This window comes from Triticum aestivum, chromosome 2B, assembly GCF_018294505.1.
Source record: "Triticum aestivum cultivar Chinese Spring chromosome 2B, IWGSC CS RefSeq v2.1, whole genome shotgun sequence".
NCBI lineage: Eukaryota > Viridiplantae > Streptophyta > Magnoliopsida > Poales > Poaceae > Triticum > Triticum aestivum.
In genome coordinates this window covers 234,646,104-234,666,494 of record NC_057798.1, presented here as the reverse complement: position 1 = coordinate 234,666,494, position 20,391 = coordinate 234,646,104, and the positions used below count along the sequence as shown (strand labels likewise).

At 41.4% G+C, this 20,391-nt stretch overlaps 2 protein-coding genes across 4 annotated transcripts; both read right to left on the bottom strand.

The window, feature by feature from the left end:
- Positions 1 to 1,317: 1,317 nt before the first annotated feature.
- LOC123044536 (uncharacterized) lies at positions 1,318 to 2,134 on the bottom strand. Its single transcript, XM_044467299.1, has one exon. The coding sequence runs from the start codon at positions 1,865 to 1,867 to the stop codon at positions 1,643 to 1,645; it is 225 nt and encodes a 74-aa protein (XP_044323234.1). The 5' UTR covers positions 1,868 to 2,134; the 3' UTR covers positions 1,318 to 1,642.
- A 3,529-nt stretch (positions 2,135 to 5,663) lies between these two features.
- Positions 5,664 to 20,387, bottom strand: LOC123044534 (phospholipid-transporting ATPase 2). Of its 3 annotated transcripts, none has more exons than XM_044467296.1 (25): positions 20,140 to 20,383; positions 19,429 to 19,625; positions 19,077 to 19,290; positions 18,338 to 18,454; positions 17,156 to 17,248; positions 16,897 to 17,071; positions 15,914 to 16,080; positions 14,764 to 14,868; positions 13,752 to 13,849; positions 13,521 to 13,663; positions 13,100 to 13,196; positions 12,904 to 13,013; positions 12,640 to 12,804; positions 12,298 to 12,452; positions 12,054 to 12,134; positions 11,823 to 11,943; positions 10,719 to 10,825; positions 10,141 to 10,272; positions 9,567 to 9,720; positions 7,320 to 7,437; positions 7,002 to 7,175; positions 6,803 to 6,854; positions 6,518 to 6,645; positions 6,279 to 6,429; positions 5,664 to 6,197 (listed from the first exon to the last, which is right to left on the bottom strand). In XM_044467296.1, exons 2-25 carry the CDS (start codon positions 19,548 to 19,550, stop codon positions 5,859 to 5,861), a joined length of 3,318 nt encoding a protein of 1,105 aa, XP_044323231.1. In that variant the 5' UTR covers positions 19,551 to 19,625; positions 20,140 to 20,383; the 3' UTR covers positions 5,664 to 5,858. The 3 variants fall into 3 exon arrangements, 2 of the variants coding, with proteins under 2 accessions (XP_044323231.1, XP_044323232.1); XM_044467297.1 differs by having other exon boundaries at positions 19,429 to 19,622; positions 20,140 to 20,299; XR_006420166.1 differs by lacking the exons at positions 5,664 to 6,197; positions 6,279 to 6,429 and having other exon boundaries at positions 6,604 to 6,645; positions 7,002 to 7,158; positions 20,140 to 20,387.
- Positions 20,388 to 20,391: the final 4 nt, after the last annotated feature.

The following is a 20,391-nucleotide window of genomic DNA, read 5'->3' as shown; positions in this document are numbered from 1 at the left end:
TTTCCTTTTTCCGAAAGGCACGACTGTCCTCCTGTGGAAGCAAATGAGAAGTAAATCTGTGCCTCTCACGGAAGAAAAAAAATATTTTTTTTTGTTTTTCGAGTGGCACGACTACACCTCTTGTGGAAGCAAATCCGTACCTTCACGAGAAGTAAATCTGTGTCTCTTGTGGAAGAAAAAGAAAACATGTTTTTTCCTTTTTCGACCATGAAAGAAAATCCGTGCCTCCACGAAAAGTAAATCTGTGCTTCCCGCAGAAGAAAAATATACACGAATTTTCATGTTTTTTTTGCCAAATCCGAAAAGCCAAAAACAAGTACAGAAAAACAAAAAAAATAAAATTCGAAGAAAGTGTCGGAGCGCGTCACGTGACGGGTGACGCGTTCTCAGCTCACCAAAAATGACCTTGCGGGGTTTATGAAGAAGTACTTGCTGAATAGTTGCTGGACAATAGTTGTACATTATTAATTGCACATGTGCACTGTGCCGAGTGCTTAATTACCATGACCGTAGAAATGGCCTGTGGACAGCATCTGCGCTATGGCGACAGTTGTAAATCACTTCCTTCCGCAGACACCAGCTGGAGCAAACATTGTACTCCATCGTGGGCCAACGAAATTTACACCAGAGTAGGAGTATAGTTTGGTATGGGCTGTCCACATCCATGTGCCATATGTCCTCGTATGCCATGCACATTAGTTAATGCCCATCTGCTGCCTGCTGGTGGTCGGCCTGCCATGGGGTTTCAATTTTCAAATACTGTTGCTTTCCCCTCCAGCGGACCAAAGTTTTAACAGAATAAAAAAGATCGCAGGAATTGACAGAACAAATTTGAACAACAACGCCACACAAATATCTCCCGTCCTAGTTTATTTCGAAATAATATCCCGTAGTAGTAGTAGTAGACAATAGGGCCTTGTCAGATGAAAGGTGTGATTTCTCACCAGAAAAGAAAGATGAAAAGTGTGAGGAATCACACGTTAATGCCGTGAAGAGGAGAGGGGAAATGTATGAGCAGCCATGCTACTACTATTACAATTACAAGAGGAGCTAATTAGTGATGGATAACAAGATTCTGACACTTCCCCCTTCTCTCTTGCATGAGATCCTACTAACAAATCCTATGGGTCTGTTAAGATACGTGCATATGTTGTGCAGATACTAATGATGTAGACTTGCGCATATGATTCAGTTGCGTATCAAGTTGTAAAGCCATAAGATTCTGTTTGTTGTAATCTGGTTGTTAGCTCCTGATTGTGGACGCAACAACCTCGTTGCTATGTGCATATATAAACAGAGGAGCCGGCACCTATTGTATGCAATAGGAGCAAAACCCTTTCTCAGTTTTTACAGTCTCGACGGAGAGTGAGAAGACAAGGCAATGCAACCTTCGGAGGAAATTAAATAACTAATCAAGACTTGCCACCTTGCAGAATACTACCCCGTATATGTACATAAGACCACAAGAATCCAGTGCAACAATCTCCAAGCTCAAGCTAGAGAGCATGCCTGAAACACAAATTAATAAGCAGATCGAGCAAACAAAACTAGCTAGCACATACATGCAGGCTCCAGTCCACCGGCCGTCAGGAAACGGGACGCGGGTGGAGACGTCCGTCGCGCGCGCAGATCAATCGCCGGTCTAGTAGAGCCTGTAGTGGCGGTAGGACTTGAGCATGGCGCCGCAGAAGGTGCAGATGATGGCGCGCCAGGTGACGCGGTGCACGGTGAGGAGGTAGCAGAGCCGCGTGGCCGTCTCCATGTCCGCCACGCTGGCGCAGCCGCCGCACCGCGAGCAGATCCCCGCCGCCGGCTTGCTGCTCCGCACCTTCCGCCGCTGGTCCACCAGGAAGCAGAAGAACACCATGCCGCCGCCGCTCCTCCTCCTCCTCCTCCTTCCCGGCAAGCTCTCCAGAAACAAATATCGCTGAAGCTCTCGCCGGAGATATTTGATGCTGGTGGTGGTGGACAGTGCAATACAGCTAAGCCGCGCGCCGCCCGTGCGATTTGTCACTGCGTCAGCGCGCGCGCGGGGTATATATATAGTGGCAGGAAGGTGGTGGTTGCGGTCACTGGTCAGCAATGGCGGGGAGCCAGTAAGCAGGCAATGTGCGGGCGGTGTGATCTGTGATGGATGGACGGAGGTAGGAGGAGGGATTTAAGGCCGGGCGAGGACGGCATTGATGGCGCTCACGGTGGTGGGGAAGGTGGCGGTTAGGGGTGGCCATAATGTCGTCCCTGCCAAGCGTATGCTTCTTGACTAAGTCTGCTCTCTGCTGTGTGCGACGCAGCAAGCATACGTACGCACGGGGTAGACAAAAACAGGCAGGCACAGACCACTGCTTCGGTTTAACCCCGCCGCAGAGCGTCGTGTGGTCCGAGTCGGTCTCCCAGATCCGTGGCGCCAAGCGGATCGTATTACTACTGCAGTATGTTCCTGTTCTTACTACAGTAGAATTTTTTTGAGGCGAATGCTTCCTAACGTTCACTTTCACCGTGATAGCTTTCATCTTATTCTCCTCGAGAGCAGCATGAATATATAGCAGGCTAGTCCGTCCATCGCATCCGAGAGGAAACCTTTCACCATTGTGTGGTTACGCACAGACATCCATTGACGGCTCACGTTGCTTGCACGTTGACGTGCAACAGCGTGACCACACACGATGGAGTTTTGATCCTAGACTAGAATCCACCCAGAAAAGATCGAGCCCAACGGAACTGATCGAAAACTTGGTCGGCTGCACGCGTTGTTGTTCAACTTGTTCCCCTGCCACTGCCAACAACTATGGCCGTTTGGGTGTCTGTTTGGAGAGGAAAAGGTATGGGTTGGGGCGGTAGGAGGACAAGGACGGGGCGTAGGTTGCCAGGCAGAGGTTGGTTTGGAGACTTAATTAGGTGATGGATAGGCAGCAGGGCATGTCAGCCAGGCGACTGTCATGACATTAATGCCTGGCTCACACTTGGCTTTTGCAAAAACCGTTTCCTCTCCTCTCGTGCATGCACTAGGGTTGATATATTGTTTGTGGTTTGAGACTTCCTTGCTAAGTAATCGTGCGTGCGAGTTGGCAACGGTTTTTGATTCCGTTGACAAATCTGTTGATTCCGTTGGTTAGTAAGTAGGGTGGTGGGTGCCGCGGTGACCGTGCCCTAAGCTGACACAGAGATATCTACTGTCAGTCCTATACCGATCGACTTTTTGGGTATAATTCCAAGCTTCAAACATGCATGCATGTATGTCGTCCTTGGAGTATTTTTGTGGTTAGTAGTCTGTGAAGCCACTCGCAAAAAAAAAAGTAGTCTGTGAAGCCGTGAATCCACCCTAATCATTTGCAGACACTGATCAAGTTTGCCAGAGGATGGCATAGGGACAGCGACGTTCCGCAAGGACGGTAACTGTAAGCATGGAAGGGCATCATTGTATTGTACACGGCACATGATGACCGATAACGCCGGCAGTACGTCATGTGCCATTGCCACGCCTAACCAAACATGCCACGAACGAAAGGGCATTCAAGCGTGAGGCTGTCGCAGCTGACAGATAGACGACGCATGTTCCGTCTTTAATTAAACGAAAATGATAACTAACGAACGAACGAGATGGCAAGCGAACGCTTTTTTGGCAAGTACGTAGGTAATGGCAAATCCTGTCTTTTTCCCCGCAATTTTCTTTCTTTTCAGAAATTATCATGCGTTTCCAAAAGAATTGCCACTCTCGTGCAATTAAACTTGGCATCTAAACCATTCGCAATTGCATCTCCCTCACAGCAAAAGTTCGCTGGCTATTGGGGTCTTTACTTAATTATAAACATGATGGTATATCATTCCGACCGTTTTCTTTACCGAAGAAGGCTTTCGCCCCGCTTTATTTATATAAAGCAAACCATCAGGGCACAATATCCGACAAATGTTCACCGCGCGCGCACACACACACGCACACAAACTTCCCCAACCTCTTTGCAGAGATTCATACCTCCCCCAATTCGACCCGCCACCTTTGGTGGTTGACCATTAGGGTGCTCGCATGGGCTCTCTGGACAGTCCGCAATAAGCTTGCGATTCAGCGTATTCCTTTTTGACGTGCCACTCGCGCTGTGTTTAAAATGTGTGGCTACCTGCATCTTTGGCGGCCGCTTAGCCTCTCTTAGGACCAAGGCACCATCAACACTATCATCGCCGACCTTCGCTTGATGGCCCTCCGCTTGGCGCCACTGCTCCCTCCACCACCCCCAAGCCGGATTAGCCTTGTTGAAGCCCGTGTCACCGTCTGTATGTGTTTGCTCTTCCTTTAGGACTTGTTGAGTTATGCCCTCAGCAGAACCCTCCTTCCGACCATTTTTTTAGGGTAATCATTTCGACCAAATCATTGCCCTTGATTACATATTTTCTTTGATCCTACGAAAAGATGTTGTGCCCCGGTTCATAGTACTCCCAAAAGAATTTAAGGAGGAGAGACGACCCATGCTGGGCTTGCTGGCACCATTAACGCCATGACTGAATGCGGATGATGGCCTCCAAAAAATCGGTGATCCCATAACAGTTGGTCTGCATCATTAGTCGTGTTCGTATTCATTGCCGCCGTGTACTCTGCGATTGAAAGCCGGCCATGACCAGACAAGGCTTTTAATCCCTGCATGGATCGATCCACCAGCAGCCTACCTACGATGCTCAAGCTTTTTTTGTTTTGCCCTTTTCCTTCCAGTGGTCCGCTCTATGTCCATGGGAGTACTTGAATTAAGATAATTACATTAAAGTGATTAAACCAGTGCACAAAAATGACCAAATCTCCAAGTGGTACCAAGGCAGAGTTAACGCCGCACAGCCATATGGCCGGTGGTGCGGTGGCGGTGCCCGTGCCGTGCCCGTGAGGAATAATGACAGGGGAACGACCGACGATCTCGACGCCAGCTTCGCCTAACCGTGAACCTGTCATGGCTTAGGACGGCCGTGCAGCTTCTCCGGCCAGCCCGCTGCCGTCACAGGTGGCACACCATACACACAAACTGCTAACAAACCATGAGCGTCATCGTAGCAAGTTAATCCATCGGACACGATGCGGGTCCTTTACTGTTTCATTATTAGTTTGAGCCAGCCCACAAATCTATTCCAAGACATCTCAAATTTGCAATCTCAAGAATTTATTTACATAGTCCACGAATGGATACAACCAATTGATGTGAAGTGATTTCAAACAACATTGAGAACAGGGTGCTTAGAGATTTTCTTCTATAAAAGTAGTCTTGAATGGTCTCGTTTTTAATTTTTTTTGAACAACATTCTTGGGGGCATCTACTCCCTGCGTCCCAGAATAAATGTCATGGTTTTAGTTCAAGAAAGTGCACATATCATAATCAGTCATTTTATCTTCAGGCTTTTTTTTACATGCACAAGTGTGACCCTCCTATATTGTTTGCATCCACTCAAACAACTTTTTGAAAGGTAATGAATCATGCAACTTAGATAATTTTCTCTTCCCAACAAATTATTACTCCCTCCATTTCAAAGTAAAAAAATATAAGGTGCATTAGTTTTTTGGAAAGTCAAACTTCTGAATCTTTAACCCAGTTTATCCAGGAGAAAATTAATTATTATATATGAAGCCATATTAGTATCATTAGCCTCGTCTTTGCAAGAAATCTTTTTTATCATTTTGAGTAAAACGTAGGTAGATTTAATCAGTTTCACATTTATATTCTGGGCAATATATAGTAAGTCCTTAACGGTGCTATACAAGTATACAACACAACCTTTTTTTTCTACTGGCTATACAACACATCTAATTCAACTGACCTCTATTATTTGTCATTCCATTTTTCTTTGTCGAGGGTATATGTAACCTGTGCTACAATGACAACCAAAGGTTAACTGGTTTTGATATTTCTGGGATAAGCAGCAGGTACCCTTGATTGAGCTGGCTGAAAGATGTCAAATGATGACGATGCTAGTGATCTCCTGGATGCCATAGGAGAATCAGACAGTAGGGGCTCGTAAACTGAATTCTTATTCTTGACTGGCGCTGTCAAACTGGCGTTGGTCGAATTGTCTTTCTCTGATCTGAGTTGAGATTCCAGATTTACCAGGGTGTACATTGGCCCACGAGATCGCTCAGCCTTCTGAAGAATGTTAATCGCACTCGGACTGTATGTGTATCTGAAATATTTCAGAGCTAATACAGGACCCATGCCAACTCCACTGATTAGCTGAAACATTGATATCGCATCGTCGTGAGGATCGTGTGTGCAATAATAAACCAAGCAAAAGAACATTACAGTAATGCTTACCAGCATTGTTATCCAGTATGACGGCTGTCTACAAAGGCGGAACATGATGGTGTACATCCCAGCAGTTGGTATGGTGCTGATACAGAGATTTATGACGTAGAAAGCAGCGAAGTTTCCCCATATTGCCAGAAACTGCAGAAAAGTGAAAGAACTGAAAAATGGAAAGACAGATCAGAACAAGTACAGTGTACAATGTAGACGTTGTTATAAGCATTATGATTCAAGTTTTGATTTCTCACCTCATCTCCAGTGTCACGACAAAAGCCTGCAACCAAATACTTCCTGAGAGAGCAACCATTGACAACTCCTCCATCTCACTTTTTTCATTGGCATAAGCATGAATGGTGATTAAGAAAACAACAATTGCCTGAAATCAACCAAGAAAAGATGCTCTCATCAGGCACGTCAACACCTGTGCATGGGCATTACAAATTCTAGTGCAATGCATGAATTTTTTTTCATGTTTTTTGCAACTGGCATTTGCAGACTAGAAGCATAGCATGGGGGGACAAAGATGTACTCACATGATATAACGATCGACCAAACCAACCAGCAAAAGTACTTGGATTCAAAAGCCTAAAAAATATGTACATATTAGTGAAGCAACACAAACTTTTTTTTTTGAACATCTAAAAATTTACAGATAATTTATTGCATATACTAACAGGACATATAGAACTTGTGGAAGCCGTCAACAACAAATGAAAGGAGGTATAAATTTACCTTCCAGCCTGGCAGTATAGTAAAATTTCTGGGTTTTGTGTCACTGTCTTTTCAGATAAATCCTTGTCCAGAACAGTAGTTAAAACAGGAATGCTTGTGTAGAAGACATTATAGGCCATTAAACTAACTGAATTGAATAAACTTGTTCCGGCAATACCTGAAACAAAAGAAAAACTGCACGCATATAATATGAGAATGCTGACAAGAGCAACTATTATCAGTATGCTTTTAACGAGAAATGGAATATGAGAAAGATATTATATAAGAGCTGAAGGTAAAATAAGAAGGCGACCAAAATGATGTTTCATCGTGACTTACAGTATCTGAATAAAGCAAATTAACAATGACTTGTAGAACGAATACTGCGAAAGAAAGGCAGTACGGTTGTATGAGTATCGTCCATGGACAAGAATGAGCCTTTTCAAGAACCTGAACTCTGCCAAGAAGGAAAAGCAGAAGTAGAAAGCCATCAGAAATTTCAGTGTACCAACCATTATGTAGTCAAATTATGAGACCATCAGTCGAGAAATTTCATAAAACACGAAAATTATCTAGGGACACCATATTATCAAACTCTTGCCCACAACTTCGATTGTATTTTGAAAATTTCAGGGGAAGCTCTCATTGTTATGCACATCATCGTGTTAAAGTGTCCAATACTTTCTGATTATTCTTTTAAACCCTTCAGACGTATTCTTTAGATACAGGGTTCATATACATGCCTCATAGCATGTTATCTTTATTTAGTACTCCCTCCGTCCCATAATATAAGAGCGTTTTTTTAACACAAAACGCTCTTATATTATGGGACAGAGGGAGTAGTAGGGTTGCTTGTAATTTCTTGCCTTTAGAAAGGTATTGCCTACATACCCTCATAAGTATACTTGAGAGTTTCATTGATGCAACCTTTTCCTTAGGATACACCGGGCAGCAGAGATTGCTTTTGCTATTTACTCCGCATCAAATACCTATTCATACCTGTTTTTTTGTGACAGCTCAGACGTTCAACACAGCTTAGGATATAATTTTGGCTTTGCTAAATCTTCTGTTAGCTCCGTTTACATGTGAAACATCTCAAGAAACTAAAACATGGCCCAGTGATAATTTAAGGAGAGGGCATACACAACTCCCAGGAATGAAACCATCTATTATCCCTCCTGAAGTATTGATTTCTGTCCCCTTAACCCCCTTAGGTGGTTTGTAAGGACATTTAACCCAGGCCTGTCCAGTACAAACTTGCCATGTACACTTGGGAGCAGGCAAATACCCCTGCTCTTGCTACAAAAACAATAGGTCCCATCTGCCACCAAATAGCCTTCCTCTTCCTTCGGCTGTGCTTAATCTACCAGTCAAACGCACCTCTAAGATTTTGCCGCAGACGTCCATGACTAGATCGCATGGTGCGAGACCATCAAACTGCTACTCTCTCCGTTCCGAAATAATTGAAGTTCTTTTTTCAACAAAACACAAAGACTTTGTGTTTCTTTTCATTGAAAAGGTAGGGAAAAAGTAACATGCCTCCTAGGCGACGGTTTACAGAGAGCATTGCAAAGGTTTTAATGGACGTCCCAGGTGGCTGGGAGTACCAGCCGAAGGCCTGAGGCCCCAGCCCCAGCCCAGAGGGCGGCTTCCGCTGTAATTTGACCTAACTCAAACTTCAGTAATTTTAACCAAGTCTACATAAAAATATATCAACATCTACAACACCAAATTTGCTTCATTAGATCTATTATACGAAATATATTTTAAAATTATATATATATTTGATATTGTAGATCTTTGTAGATTGTTTATAGACTTGATCAAATTTCTAAAAGCTTGACTTAGGTCCTAGAACTTCTATTATTTTGGAACGGAGGGAGTACGTTTTAACCAATAACAACAGCCTTTCCTCATCTCGCTGATGCTACAGCTCTTCTTCCGACCCCATTCTCGCTCATGTTTTCATCGCCGCTGAGTACGAAGACAATCATGCACCCCCTCCACTGTGAAGCCACTCGAGCCAACTTCTACCCAAATTGCTCGCATCACAATAGTCAGTACTACCAACTGGTTAACACCCATCGATTTGAAGCTCCAGCACAGAAGCGAATGTTCCCATGTCCCACTTCCGCAAGACCGCAACCAAACATCCAGCAGTCAAGGGAGAGACACCGGCAAGGAAGAACGGGAGTAGGTATCACGGGAGAGAAAGAATGGAAGAGAGGGGGGGGGGGGTTAAACAACTTATTAGAAACGCAAGACAGCCAATACGAAATGCTCGAAAAACGGCCGCGGGGGGCTCATTTCATTATTAATTTGCATGTAGGACTCATTTCATTACTTGCATGGACAAAAATTTAAAAAGTGGACATAATGGGCACAATCACAACACCAAGGTCCAATGGCATTTGGTTAGTGCATTTGTTGAATCAATTTATTATCCAGAAGAATGAAGAAAAAATGACGACACATGGTAGATTGTTTTTTGTATAGAAACGAGATGAGGTGAAAATTCTACAAAGCAATAATGTAATCAATGTAAAAATAGTGAGAACATGAAGGTCAAATATGAAGACGACTTACTGCCGATGCTATAGTCAGCAGCCCTTGCTGCTTGAAGACCTTCTCTACCACTAATCCCTACACCGATGTGAGCCTGCTGTATCATCCTGACATCATTCCCACCATCGCCAATTGCCAAAGTTCGATAGTCACATGACTTTAGGAGCTTGACAAGCTACCCAGAAATGAAAGATGATCAACACATGGAGAAAAAATCTGGGCGAATATGCAGAATATTGAATAGGAAAAATAGGGCCCAGGTAGATTACAGATGGATATATTATGAGTGATCGTGCACATTGATCTGCTTCTTACAGAACAAATTACTGGCTGTGGGTGATATACTAGAACACATGAAATAATTGCTCAGTGCTAGACAATAAGGAGGTAATTGCGTAGCCTCCTCCTCAAAACAAAGACATGGAGATCCACCAGTTGATTCTCTCTCTCTTCTTTTCCATTTTTCATTTAGAAAGGACATGACACAATTGATATATTGCATTTTTTTTACTTATTAGGTCTATTAGTCAAATGGCCAATAGTGATTATATATCTGGCTCAGGTAAACATGAAAATTCCAGCAGCAAAAAATTACCTGTGCTTTCTGTGAAGGTGTAACACGACAGCATATTGCTGTCTTTGAAAGAACTGCTAGTTCCGTAAAAGCTTCCTTGTAGCGTGTTAGAATAATTTCAAGAGCCCATCCATCCACAACAAACGCTAACTCCTGCTCCAAGCAAAAAACTACATCAACAAATTAAACAAAAGATGAATACCCCATCCGTGTCACATACATGTCATTAGTTAAACATATCGAGTGTTTGTCAACAAATTAAACACAAGATGAATACCCCCTCCGTGTCACATACATGTCATTAGGTAAACATATTGAGTGTTTGACCATCAAATAGAAAGTTTTGCCAACATCTCCAATACCAAATTGATAAGACTAGAACCACCATAAAATATACTTTCATACTGTAAAAATAATTTTATTTGAAGGAACAAATTTAACAGAAACCGATGGGCAAAGTGTAGCCTTGGAGACCCTGCCAACATCCAAAACGACATGAATTGTGACATGAAGGGAATATAATAAATTTCTTCAGGGTGTTATTTCACCGAAAGACATTCAGGGTACTAATTATTTTTACCTACAACAAGTTAACTAACCTTAGGTTCAGAAGAAGTTATCCGCATAGTGAGTAGAACTCTTTCCAAGCTCCTGGCAACTTCATCTTCGGTTTTCCCATTGATATACAAGAGTTGACCCTTGGGCTCTAAGACAATGGAACAAAAGTCACGCAACAGTTTCGTCTTTTATTAGTTCCCTTCGACATGATTTTTTTTGGATTTAAGGACCCTCGTTCAAACTGAGTTATTGCACCTAAACTAGCGCAATCGCCCCACTGATGAGGAACAATAGAGAAGGAAAATAAAAATAAAATCAGAAGTGAAATCCATTTGACTACCTCTAGATACTTCTACTCCAATCTAGTACTAGCTTGTTTTCTTAGCTTCAGCTACTGTTCTCTAGAGTCTTCTAGCTATGGGTGGAATATTGTATGTTAAGTAATGTTTTCTAGAGTGTTCTAGCTATAAGTAGAAGTTGAGATGTGAAGGCTTCCAGAGCCTATAAATAAAGGTCCCCACCGCTAGTTTGTAACCAGACTATGTACCCCACTACCTATAACAGAACTTGGTGTCCTTATCTAAGATCTTGGACTAGATCTTGTGCACTAGGAGTTCTGGATTGTGAACTCCTGCTGCCATATCGGTCTATATTTGCCTCGAGCGATATCTAGCGCAGCACGCTGAAGTAGTTCCTTCACCAATTGTGCTGTACACTTCGTAGCAGCAAGGTGGAATTGCTCCTCCACAACCTTGTGCTGCTTTACCCACCCACGCATGCACACACACCTTCGCCCACACACACACACACCCACACAGAGCAATTTCGTGGAATCAATAATCTACCTGAAATTTGTGCCATCAGACAATTTATATGATTTGAATCTTATTAATGTCATGTTTTACTTCTTGATCTAATATATGGGCTTAGTCACACACAAAATTAGAATGTCACATGTCAAGTAATAGAGAGGCTTCATCACACAAAATTTCAAACCAATAGGCAGAGATAGTTCATAATTGTGCAGTGGGTTGGCAAGTTCCACCTAATACCACCAGTGCAACACCCAAATAAACAGTAAACTATTAAGTGATGAGCCCAAAGAACCTTCTAGGTAGTGAAACTATTCAGTAAAGGACAGCTACCTGAAGAAATTAAATTGCACAAAAGAGCTATTTGAATAGCAGTGCTTTGTTTATCTCCAGTTAACATCCAAAAATTGATTCCTGACTGTCTCAGTATTTCAATAGTTTCTGGCACACCATCCTATAGTCAGAACAAGCCAGAAGACAGGGACACAGGGTAAGAAAATGCCAAAAACAAATGAACGATATTAGCATACTTCACAAGAGAGGAAATCAAAGCAGAGGTAACACCTGGAGCCGATCCTCTATCGCACTGATACCAAGTATATCCAAGGTGTGCTCTAATTTCTGGCAAACCTCAGCAACTTTCCACTGCGAAAAAGAAGCATTACTGTTTTTAGTTTCAGTATAAACGTATGTAAATAAAGAAAATAACTACTACTCCCTCCGAGCGGAAAAAAGTGTCTCAGCTTTGAACTAAGGTTGTACTAAACCAGCGACGATTAATATGGATCGGAGGGAGTATGATAATTACCTCCCGGTCAACTAACGCGCTGTTGGCCTCCTTAAATAACCGAGACCATTCTAGGTACTCCTCCAAACTTAGCTCACGCCATCCCAAGCAGAGTGTGCGTAATCCCAGCTGAGCATATTTGTCAACCGCGTCAACAAATGTCTTTATTTGTTGTCCTGAAAAATTAAGATCATTAAATCTAATGGTCAACGCATGTGGAAATGATTGAGTTGCTGACAAAGCTATGTAGTTTTCTATGTTATATGCTTCTACAGAGGCAAAGAGTCAAGACAGAATGGATTAGCATCCATATGCAGAGTAAGAAACCAAGTCAATGAATAAAGAACAAAAAAGGGTGATTACCAGAATAAGCCAAAGGAAGAATAGCCTCATCTGCGCCTTTGGACAAGAGGAAAATCTTGCCACTTTGACTATCCGATATTACAACAGACATTCTTTTCCGATCAGAGGTGAATTCTAGAATGTCAAGTATCTCATATTGAATCACCCGTCTGTTGAAGTGAATTTCTGCTTAAAGCATTCCTTATTATTTATCCATAACAACCACAAGGACAAGAAACAAACAATTACAAGTCAGGAGATCATGGTGAAATGTACAGAAATTACCAGCATTATTTCCATTTTTGCTGACAAGCACCACATGCAAATTAGATGCTGCATTAACAAGAGCATCTTCATCCTGGGACTGAGCTTTATATGATATTGTTCCGCTAGGACTGAAGTGCAAAAAACAGGTAAAGGTAAGGTAAACGGAAGGAAGAAGGATTGTGGAGTGTCACTATCGCACAGGCAAAGATATAACCTTTTTATAGGAATAACTGTATTGCAAAGTGCCATGACTGTCAAGAATTTAATGACATGGGGCGAATTATCGGCAACAGCATTCAGCAGTTCAACATCTACAGAGAGAAAATGACATCAGTACACAGTGGTTACATCAATAATGCTTTTAAGAGGATGGGTGCAATTAACCAAATTCAGCAGAAAAGTAATTTATAAGACATGGTTAGCGATTTACTAGTTAATAACAAGACCTTTAGAGACTTAGTGATCAGAATAAACACGCCCTACTATTCACAACCCCTTGAATTCAATGCTAAGCTCACTAATGAAATCATACTTCAAAAGACAATCATTTTAATAAACATGATCAGGGCCCTACTTTTATGAGATTTTTACTGGCAGAATCAAGAAGAAATCTTTATAAGAGGATTAAATATGACCTTTAAGCGCGTCTCCACTTTCATTCCCATACAAGGTGCCTGCAATACAGCACCTTCTGAAGATCATTTTGTTCTCAGTCAGAGTCCCAGTTTTATCTGTCAAAATATACTCAACTTGTCCCAAGTCTTCACTAATTGCTGTGCTGAAAGTTAATGTGAGATGATTAGATTTAGAAAACAAAAAAAGGGAAAACATTTTACTTTACAAGAAAAATGCAGATGTTCACTTACTTTGCTGCGTGAGCAGGTGTATCTGTTTCCTGGTCGTACATCTCCTCGTCCCAATCTATGAACTTTGCATACATACTTTTAACAAAGTCCAGTGAAACCTACATGACACATAGAAAGTTCCTTTAAAAACTTGCTGTCAAAACTTCCTTTAAAAACTTAAAAGAAATATTAGCATTTACAACTATGTATTACTACTTTGAGGAAGCATTTAGCAGAAATTAAGTAGACCCCAGCTTATGCTAGAACAAACAAGGACTTCATTGGTTTCTGAACTAGACTCAAATTTGACTCAAGAAAAAGTCCCTAGCAGAACCCCAAATATATGTATTTCAGTTCAAATTTCTTCTATTTTTCACTGAATAAACTTGCTTTGAGATCATAATCTGGGTTGGGAATTCATGACTCATTAGCACCATGGGATTTCAAACACTAGTACAACTAGCAAAAACGGATAGGGTCCTGTTATCTTCATATGCTTGCTTCTTTGCTAGTACCCAGTGCAATATACTATTACCTCCATCCCAAATTACTTGTCTTAGATTTTTCTAGATACAGATGTATCTAACACTAAAACAAATCCGAGACAAGTAATTCGGGACAGAGGGAGTATATAGCATACTCTAACAAAGTTCGGTATCAGTGCTTTTGATTCAACAGGGGGAGACATCAACCTCGGTGGAGGTCCGTTTTACTCTACTAAAACAAAAATGTCATGTGCTGCCGTTGGTAAGGGTCCAAAGATAGGGAACTTGCCCTTATCTATGACTCCATGGTTAAGAGGCTATGGGGATTTAGTTTGTCTTCCGACTATTCCATTGCTTGATTCAAATTTAAATTATGGTTTACCCCACGCATTCAGCTGTGTTTCAAAGGTGGACTTGTTTATTTGACTAACTTGATGGTGCAAATATTAAACCACGAAATTATTAACATGAGACAGAAAATAGTTGCATAATCACATAACAGAAGAGAAGGAATTATATCAGAATTAGATGGACTGGCAGAGTAATACCTTTATTGAAATGGGAATCATAATTGAACACAATAGCTCAAACCGCAAAGGGATAACCAAAATCTGATACCATGGTTCATCATCGTCATACTTGACATACCATTGCTAAGAAATGATGCGAAGCATTGTCAGATGATCATATAAAAAAGTGTATAACTGTAACTGGCACATGATCGCCAAAAGGACAGGCTAACAGGTGCAGAGGAGCAGAAAAGGAAAACAGAAGGCTCATATTATTCATGAAGATATATGGAGCTTACAGAATAATAAATGAAGCCATGTGTTTGATTCCCGCTAGGAGGTTTGGGTTAGAGACTCTTCATGCGGGTTTTAGCTCTAATCTGGAAGGTGGTGATGGGGGAGGATATGTACAGAACTGGGTTAGTGATCATTTCTTAGATCTGCATTGCTGCACTATAACGGTTGAGCTAAAGGTTTTCAGGAACAAAAAAATAAATTGTCTTGAATGTGCAGATTCTATTGCTAGTTAGTGACTAGTGTGCTAGTGCTGCTTAAGATCAAGACTGTTGTTATGCTAATTTCTAGAAAGGACGAAAAGAAGAAGAGGAATACTAATGAAAATGATTGTTCGGCTAAGGGCAATGGTGATTAGGAATCAGTCCAATCCAGAACACAAAGCATTAACTCAATGATTAAAAGCATATAAACCATTACAGAAACCCATGAAAATAGAAAGCCCAATTGCTTCAACAATAATCATAGTGCCAGGCTTACAGAACTAGAATGCAGATACATGTCAAGGCCAATCTAAAAATCTTTTCTTTTCTATGATACAGCCTGGAATGTTTTGGTTGGTTATGAACCATGCAGAGAAAAGTGTACTCAGGTTGGCGTCCCCCGTGAAAGTGCACTAAAACATAGAAAAAGCCCCAGTTAAGGAATATGGAATGTGCATGTTCTTGAATAGTTACAAAAGAAAATCTGAAAAGTTGCTTATAATCCTCAGGTCCTAAAGCGTAGAGCATGTGGAAAGAGGTGTTTCTTAGGCTTGCACACAGACATGACTTCTGCTACATGTTTGTGAGAAGATACTTGCATTATGCAAGATAATTCATCATAGGTTCCTAGGAAATAGTAATATATATATTAACAGTAGAAATATGGAAGCTGAGATTGACAGCAAATTTACCTTCCGAGCTTCAGTGTCCTTCCAAACATTGCCTGCAGATCCAAGAACGACAACAACTGCAAGTTGAAATAAGAATATCGCACCAGTAAGCTTATCAATCATTGCATCCATGGCAGTAAGCTTGGGTTCTGGGACTCCCCTACTCATCCCCAACTTAGTCTCATTGCCTGCAAAGTTGAGATAAATAAACGGTTGGGCTTATAATCTCAAGAGAAATAAAATATCAAGATAAGATAAACTTTCTCAAATATTGTCATATGGATCAGTCAGGATTAGAATAGAAAACTGTCCACCTGGTTCCACGTTCATACCTATGTAATTAGTGTTAAACTCTATCTTACTAATCCTATATATCTAAGTAAACGATTCCTATATATCTAAGTAAATGATCCCATTTAAATGCACATGCAAGCCATCCACATCATCAAGAGCATGCACCACTTTTCACTTTTCACTTCCCACCACTTGCAAGTCATCTGCATCATCAAGCACATGCAACCCTTTCACTGTTCAATTTCCACTTTCCATCATATGCAAGCCCTCTACATCATCAAGCACATGCAAGCCCTCCACATCATCATTTTTTATTTTTTATTTTTTCAGTAACAAATAACTGAACTTGAATGTCACAAGGCAATATAACATGCATCCACAATCTAGTTACCTCTAGGTTTGTTACCGTTCATATGGTGAGAACATGGTGCGGTATTATTTTCATGTATTCTACTTATTGTTATTTTGATAATTTCATTGCTATAAATTTCCACAGCTACGCGCAGGGTGTTATCTAGTAGACACAGTCTTTCCTTCAAACATACATTGTCAACATGTTCGCCCTCCAGAGAGAACTGAGTATGAACTATGAAAGTGAACCGATACTAACACTGACGCAAAAGTGTAAGAAAAACATACTACATGTTTGAACTACAATCTGGTTTGGTGTAGTGGTAGACAAGGTCATGACAAAATAATTCAAAACTTACCTGTATAAACTGCCACTCCACAAGCCCATTCTGTATTTCTCAAGTAGCACGATTGTAGTAATGTGTTATTAATAGTCAATGGACAAATATCGTTATCAATAAATGGAGGAAACAGCCTGATGTTTGCATCGAATCTTCTTATGTCTTTGTCTGGGATTGGGCACTCAATGACACCCTGTGTTCAATTAATGCATGCAGGTAGTGAGGAATAATAAATAAAAGCAGAATCATAGGCATGCAGAAACAAAAATGCCAGAACCTTTATTTTGTGCAATTGTTCAGAGTCCAGTCCTACACATGTTGTTGGAATTACTCTTGTTTTCAAGTCAATTTCCCCGTCAAGGGCAGCTGTCTACAAAATAAACAAAACTCAAGAGTGTTAGGTTTACAATAGACATTCATCTACTGTGTTTTATTTTGTACACAACAAGATTTGAAACATAGCTAGGTATTAGACAAGGAATAAAATCATCAGGAATTCAGGATATCACAAATGAAGTTTAAAATGTGGCTACCACAAAATATACAGGAAGGGCTAATATTGTTCATCAAATTAACCTCGGTTATATCAAGAACAACGTTGGGTCAGTCAGATTGCACATCATAGAAAGCAAAATCCAAGCTACCATTTAAACTCAAACAAAAAGCAACACTGCAGGATTATTCTAACAATGTATAGGCTGAACATGATCAGAGTGTGTTCAACCAATACACTGTAAAATTTGAATTGAACTATAAACTATTTATCTCGAGTTACATGAAGACTATTTCACGAAACAGAAATAAAAGCTATGCAAACATCCAGTTCTATGGTTTAGGAGTCTAGGACTCCTTTCCTTTTTCTAGATAGACTCTCTAGAGCAAATCTATTGTATATCTTTTGCCCTGATTCTTTGTAGGCACTGGCTATTCTTGCTGCCTGTTTGTAGATACTCTTGTAAACATGCTCCTTTATTGTAAATAGAATATATACTGCAGAGGCCTCCCCTACAATTTTCCCGTCAAAAGTGGTTGAACACCTACATAACCCAAAATGGATGCGTTTCTTATCCTGGTAAAAACCAGATAAAAATGCTGATCTAACATGAGGGCAATTGAAAACAAAAACTTACCAAACACATTATGATAGTGGAATTCACAAGCATCAGTCATCATTTGTACATCAAAAAAATTCACTGAACAACTTGAGGTGCTTCACCTCAGCTGAGAGAATACCCACTATTCTCGTACAGACTAAGTTAGACATGGACAGCACTTCACATTGGAATATCGAGTTGGACATATAGCATGCATATCAGTTCGCATACACAACAGAATTCCCTTTTTTTAAGCAAAATGCATTTAGGTTACTCAAGTCCAAAAGTTGAATGCAGTTAAAGGTTAATCATAAAACAAAGGTGGGAGGTGGAATTTAAGCACTGTTGGCTTCACCGTGTTTTACCTCAACATGACAAATGCCTTGAGGTTCAGAAGTTCCTGTTAAAACAAGGTCACATGGAACTTCTTCATTCTCTCGAATCCATACTATGTTACCAACACGGATATCTTGTGCTTGAATCTACATAAAAGAATTGGAGAAACCATATTCACAGGTGCAAGTTTCAAAATAGTACCCAGTCCATACACTTGGAAATGACAACAAAAAGTAAACATAAAGTAGTGGTTATTGACAAATAGGTATGCATCTTGATCTACATCTATACTGTTAAACAATGTGAACCAAAACAAGTATTGAGTTTGCAAGAATATCAGACATCTCAAACAAATTATTTTCAAATTTGGATACACATACACCATTCCTACACTATTTGTATAATACAATTAAACGCTTCATGATATATGTCACCCACAACTGCACTGGCTAGGGCCAGCGGGAGCAGCCACTCTGTAACCAAGTTGAGATTGCATTAGTTAGCATCTTATCTCTTTAGTTGCTATCTTATCTATTAGTTAGGTAAGTTATTATTAGACTGGTCTTACTAAATCTTTCAGGCGAGCCATCTTTATAATAAGGCCTACTGCAATACTTGGCATTAAGAAAAACTAAGAATAAGCAGGTTCATCCATAGCTCTAGTCTCATGTTCTACCCCTAAGGAAGCATTCCCTGGCTATCCAAGTGGTATTTGTAATAATTTTATGCTTACAATGTAACCAAAAAAAGTCTCCAAGAAAAACATACATGTTTGCGTGCACCATTCTTTACAATCCACACTTTCTTCTCATTCGCTTGCTTGTCTGAAATGTACCTATTGTAGTCATCCCAGGCCTCTTTGGTTGCCGAAACGGCGAAAATTACTATAAGTGGGCCCCATGTGCTTGCAGGATTTACAGGAGTAATAAGTGACCACAGTTGGAGACATGCTATCAATAGGAAATATTGATTCATGAAACGCCTGAAACACCAAATCAAGCATTAGTTCTACAAAGTACAGGCAACACAACTTCAGTCAGGGCTTCTCCACCAAGAAAGCCAGAAATGTACTCACATTTCTGAAGTCATTACAGAATGAATGCTAATATAAAATACGAACCTGAATTGCTCCCATAGATTCTTGGGCAGGAAGTTCCATAAGGTATACTTTGTGTTAGAAATCTGATTATCACAGTAGTCATTCTGGTACGATTCGTCATTTATGTAGACAAAGCGCTTCATTGCTAGAAACAACCATGCACTCTATTGTAATTTGTCCCCTATGATTATCCTCGTGAAATCAGCTGAGCACTCCTGCTACAAAATTAAAGAGCGCCAGCTTAAGAATGACAGCAAGATGGGAGCTCCAAGTGAATCAGCATCGATCTTTACAAACTGCCGGCGGTTGATTAGTCAACATCCGAGCAAGGGGAAAAGGAATTTTTCGAAGATGATCAGAATTCAGCATGGTTCATTCAAGCTCCAATGGGATCTGTGCCTATGACTATGGTGGTTTGCTCAGGCAGCATCCAACTGAACTGAGCTGACATTCATTTAGTCTATGCATTCGATCTGCAAAGCTAAGTAAGCGAGTTACGAATGAAATCATCTACAGCTATGCAAAACTCATCCGTCCATCTTGTCATTTCCCAACCACCACCGAATGCTAAGCAAGAGCTACCCTATCGAAATTCTAAACATCACTGTCCACGTCGGTTTCGTTTCCGATCGCCCGCGCCCGATCTAGTCGTGCGCGAGGGCGCAAGGATAGCGCGGGATCGCACGGATCGGCTGAGGTTTAGGGGAGAGAGGTGAGGTGATGAATATATACCGGATGAGCCCAGATCTCCGACGGAGGGCGGCTGCAGCTGCGGCGGTCGGCGGTCGGCGGCGAAGGCGGTGGTGGACGGAGTTGCGGAGGGGTGGAGCAAGGTGGGGAGTCGTGTCTCGGGCTAGACTGGGTGGAGCCGTGGAAGCGGGACGCGGTTCGTCTGACTCTGACGGACCCGGCCCGATCGGACGAAACGGGTTCCGACTTCCGACCCAACCAAAGCCGGGAGCAGACGCCCAGGCGCGCCCCACC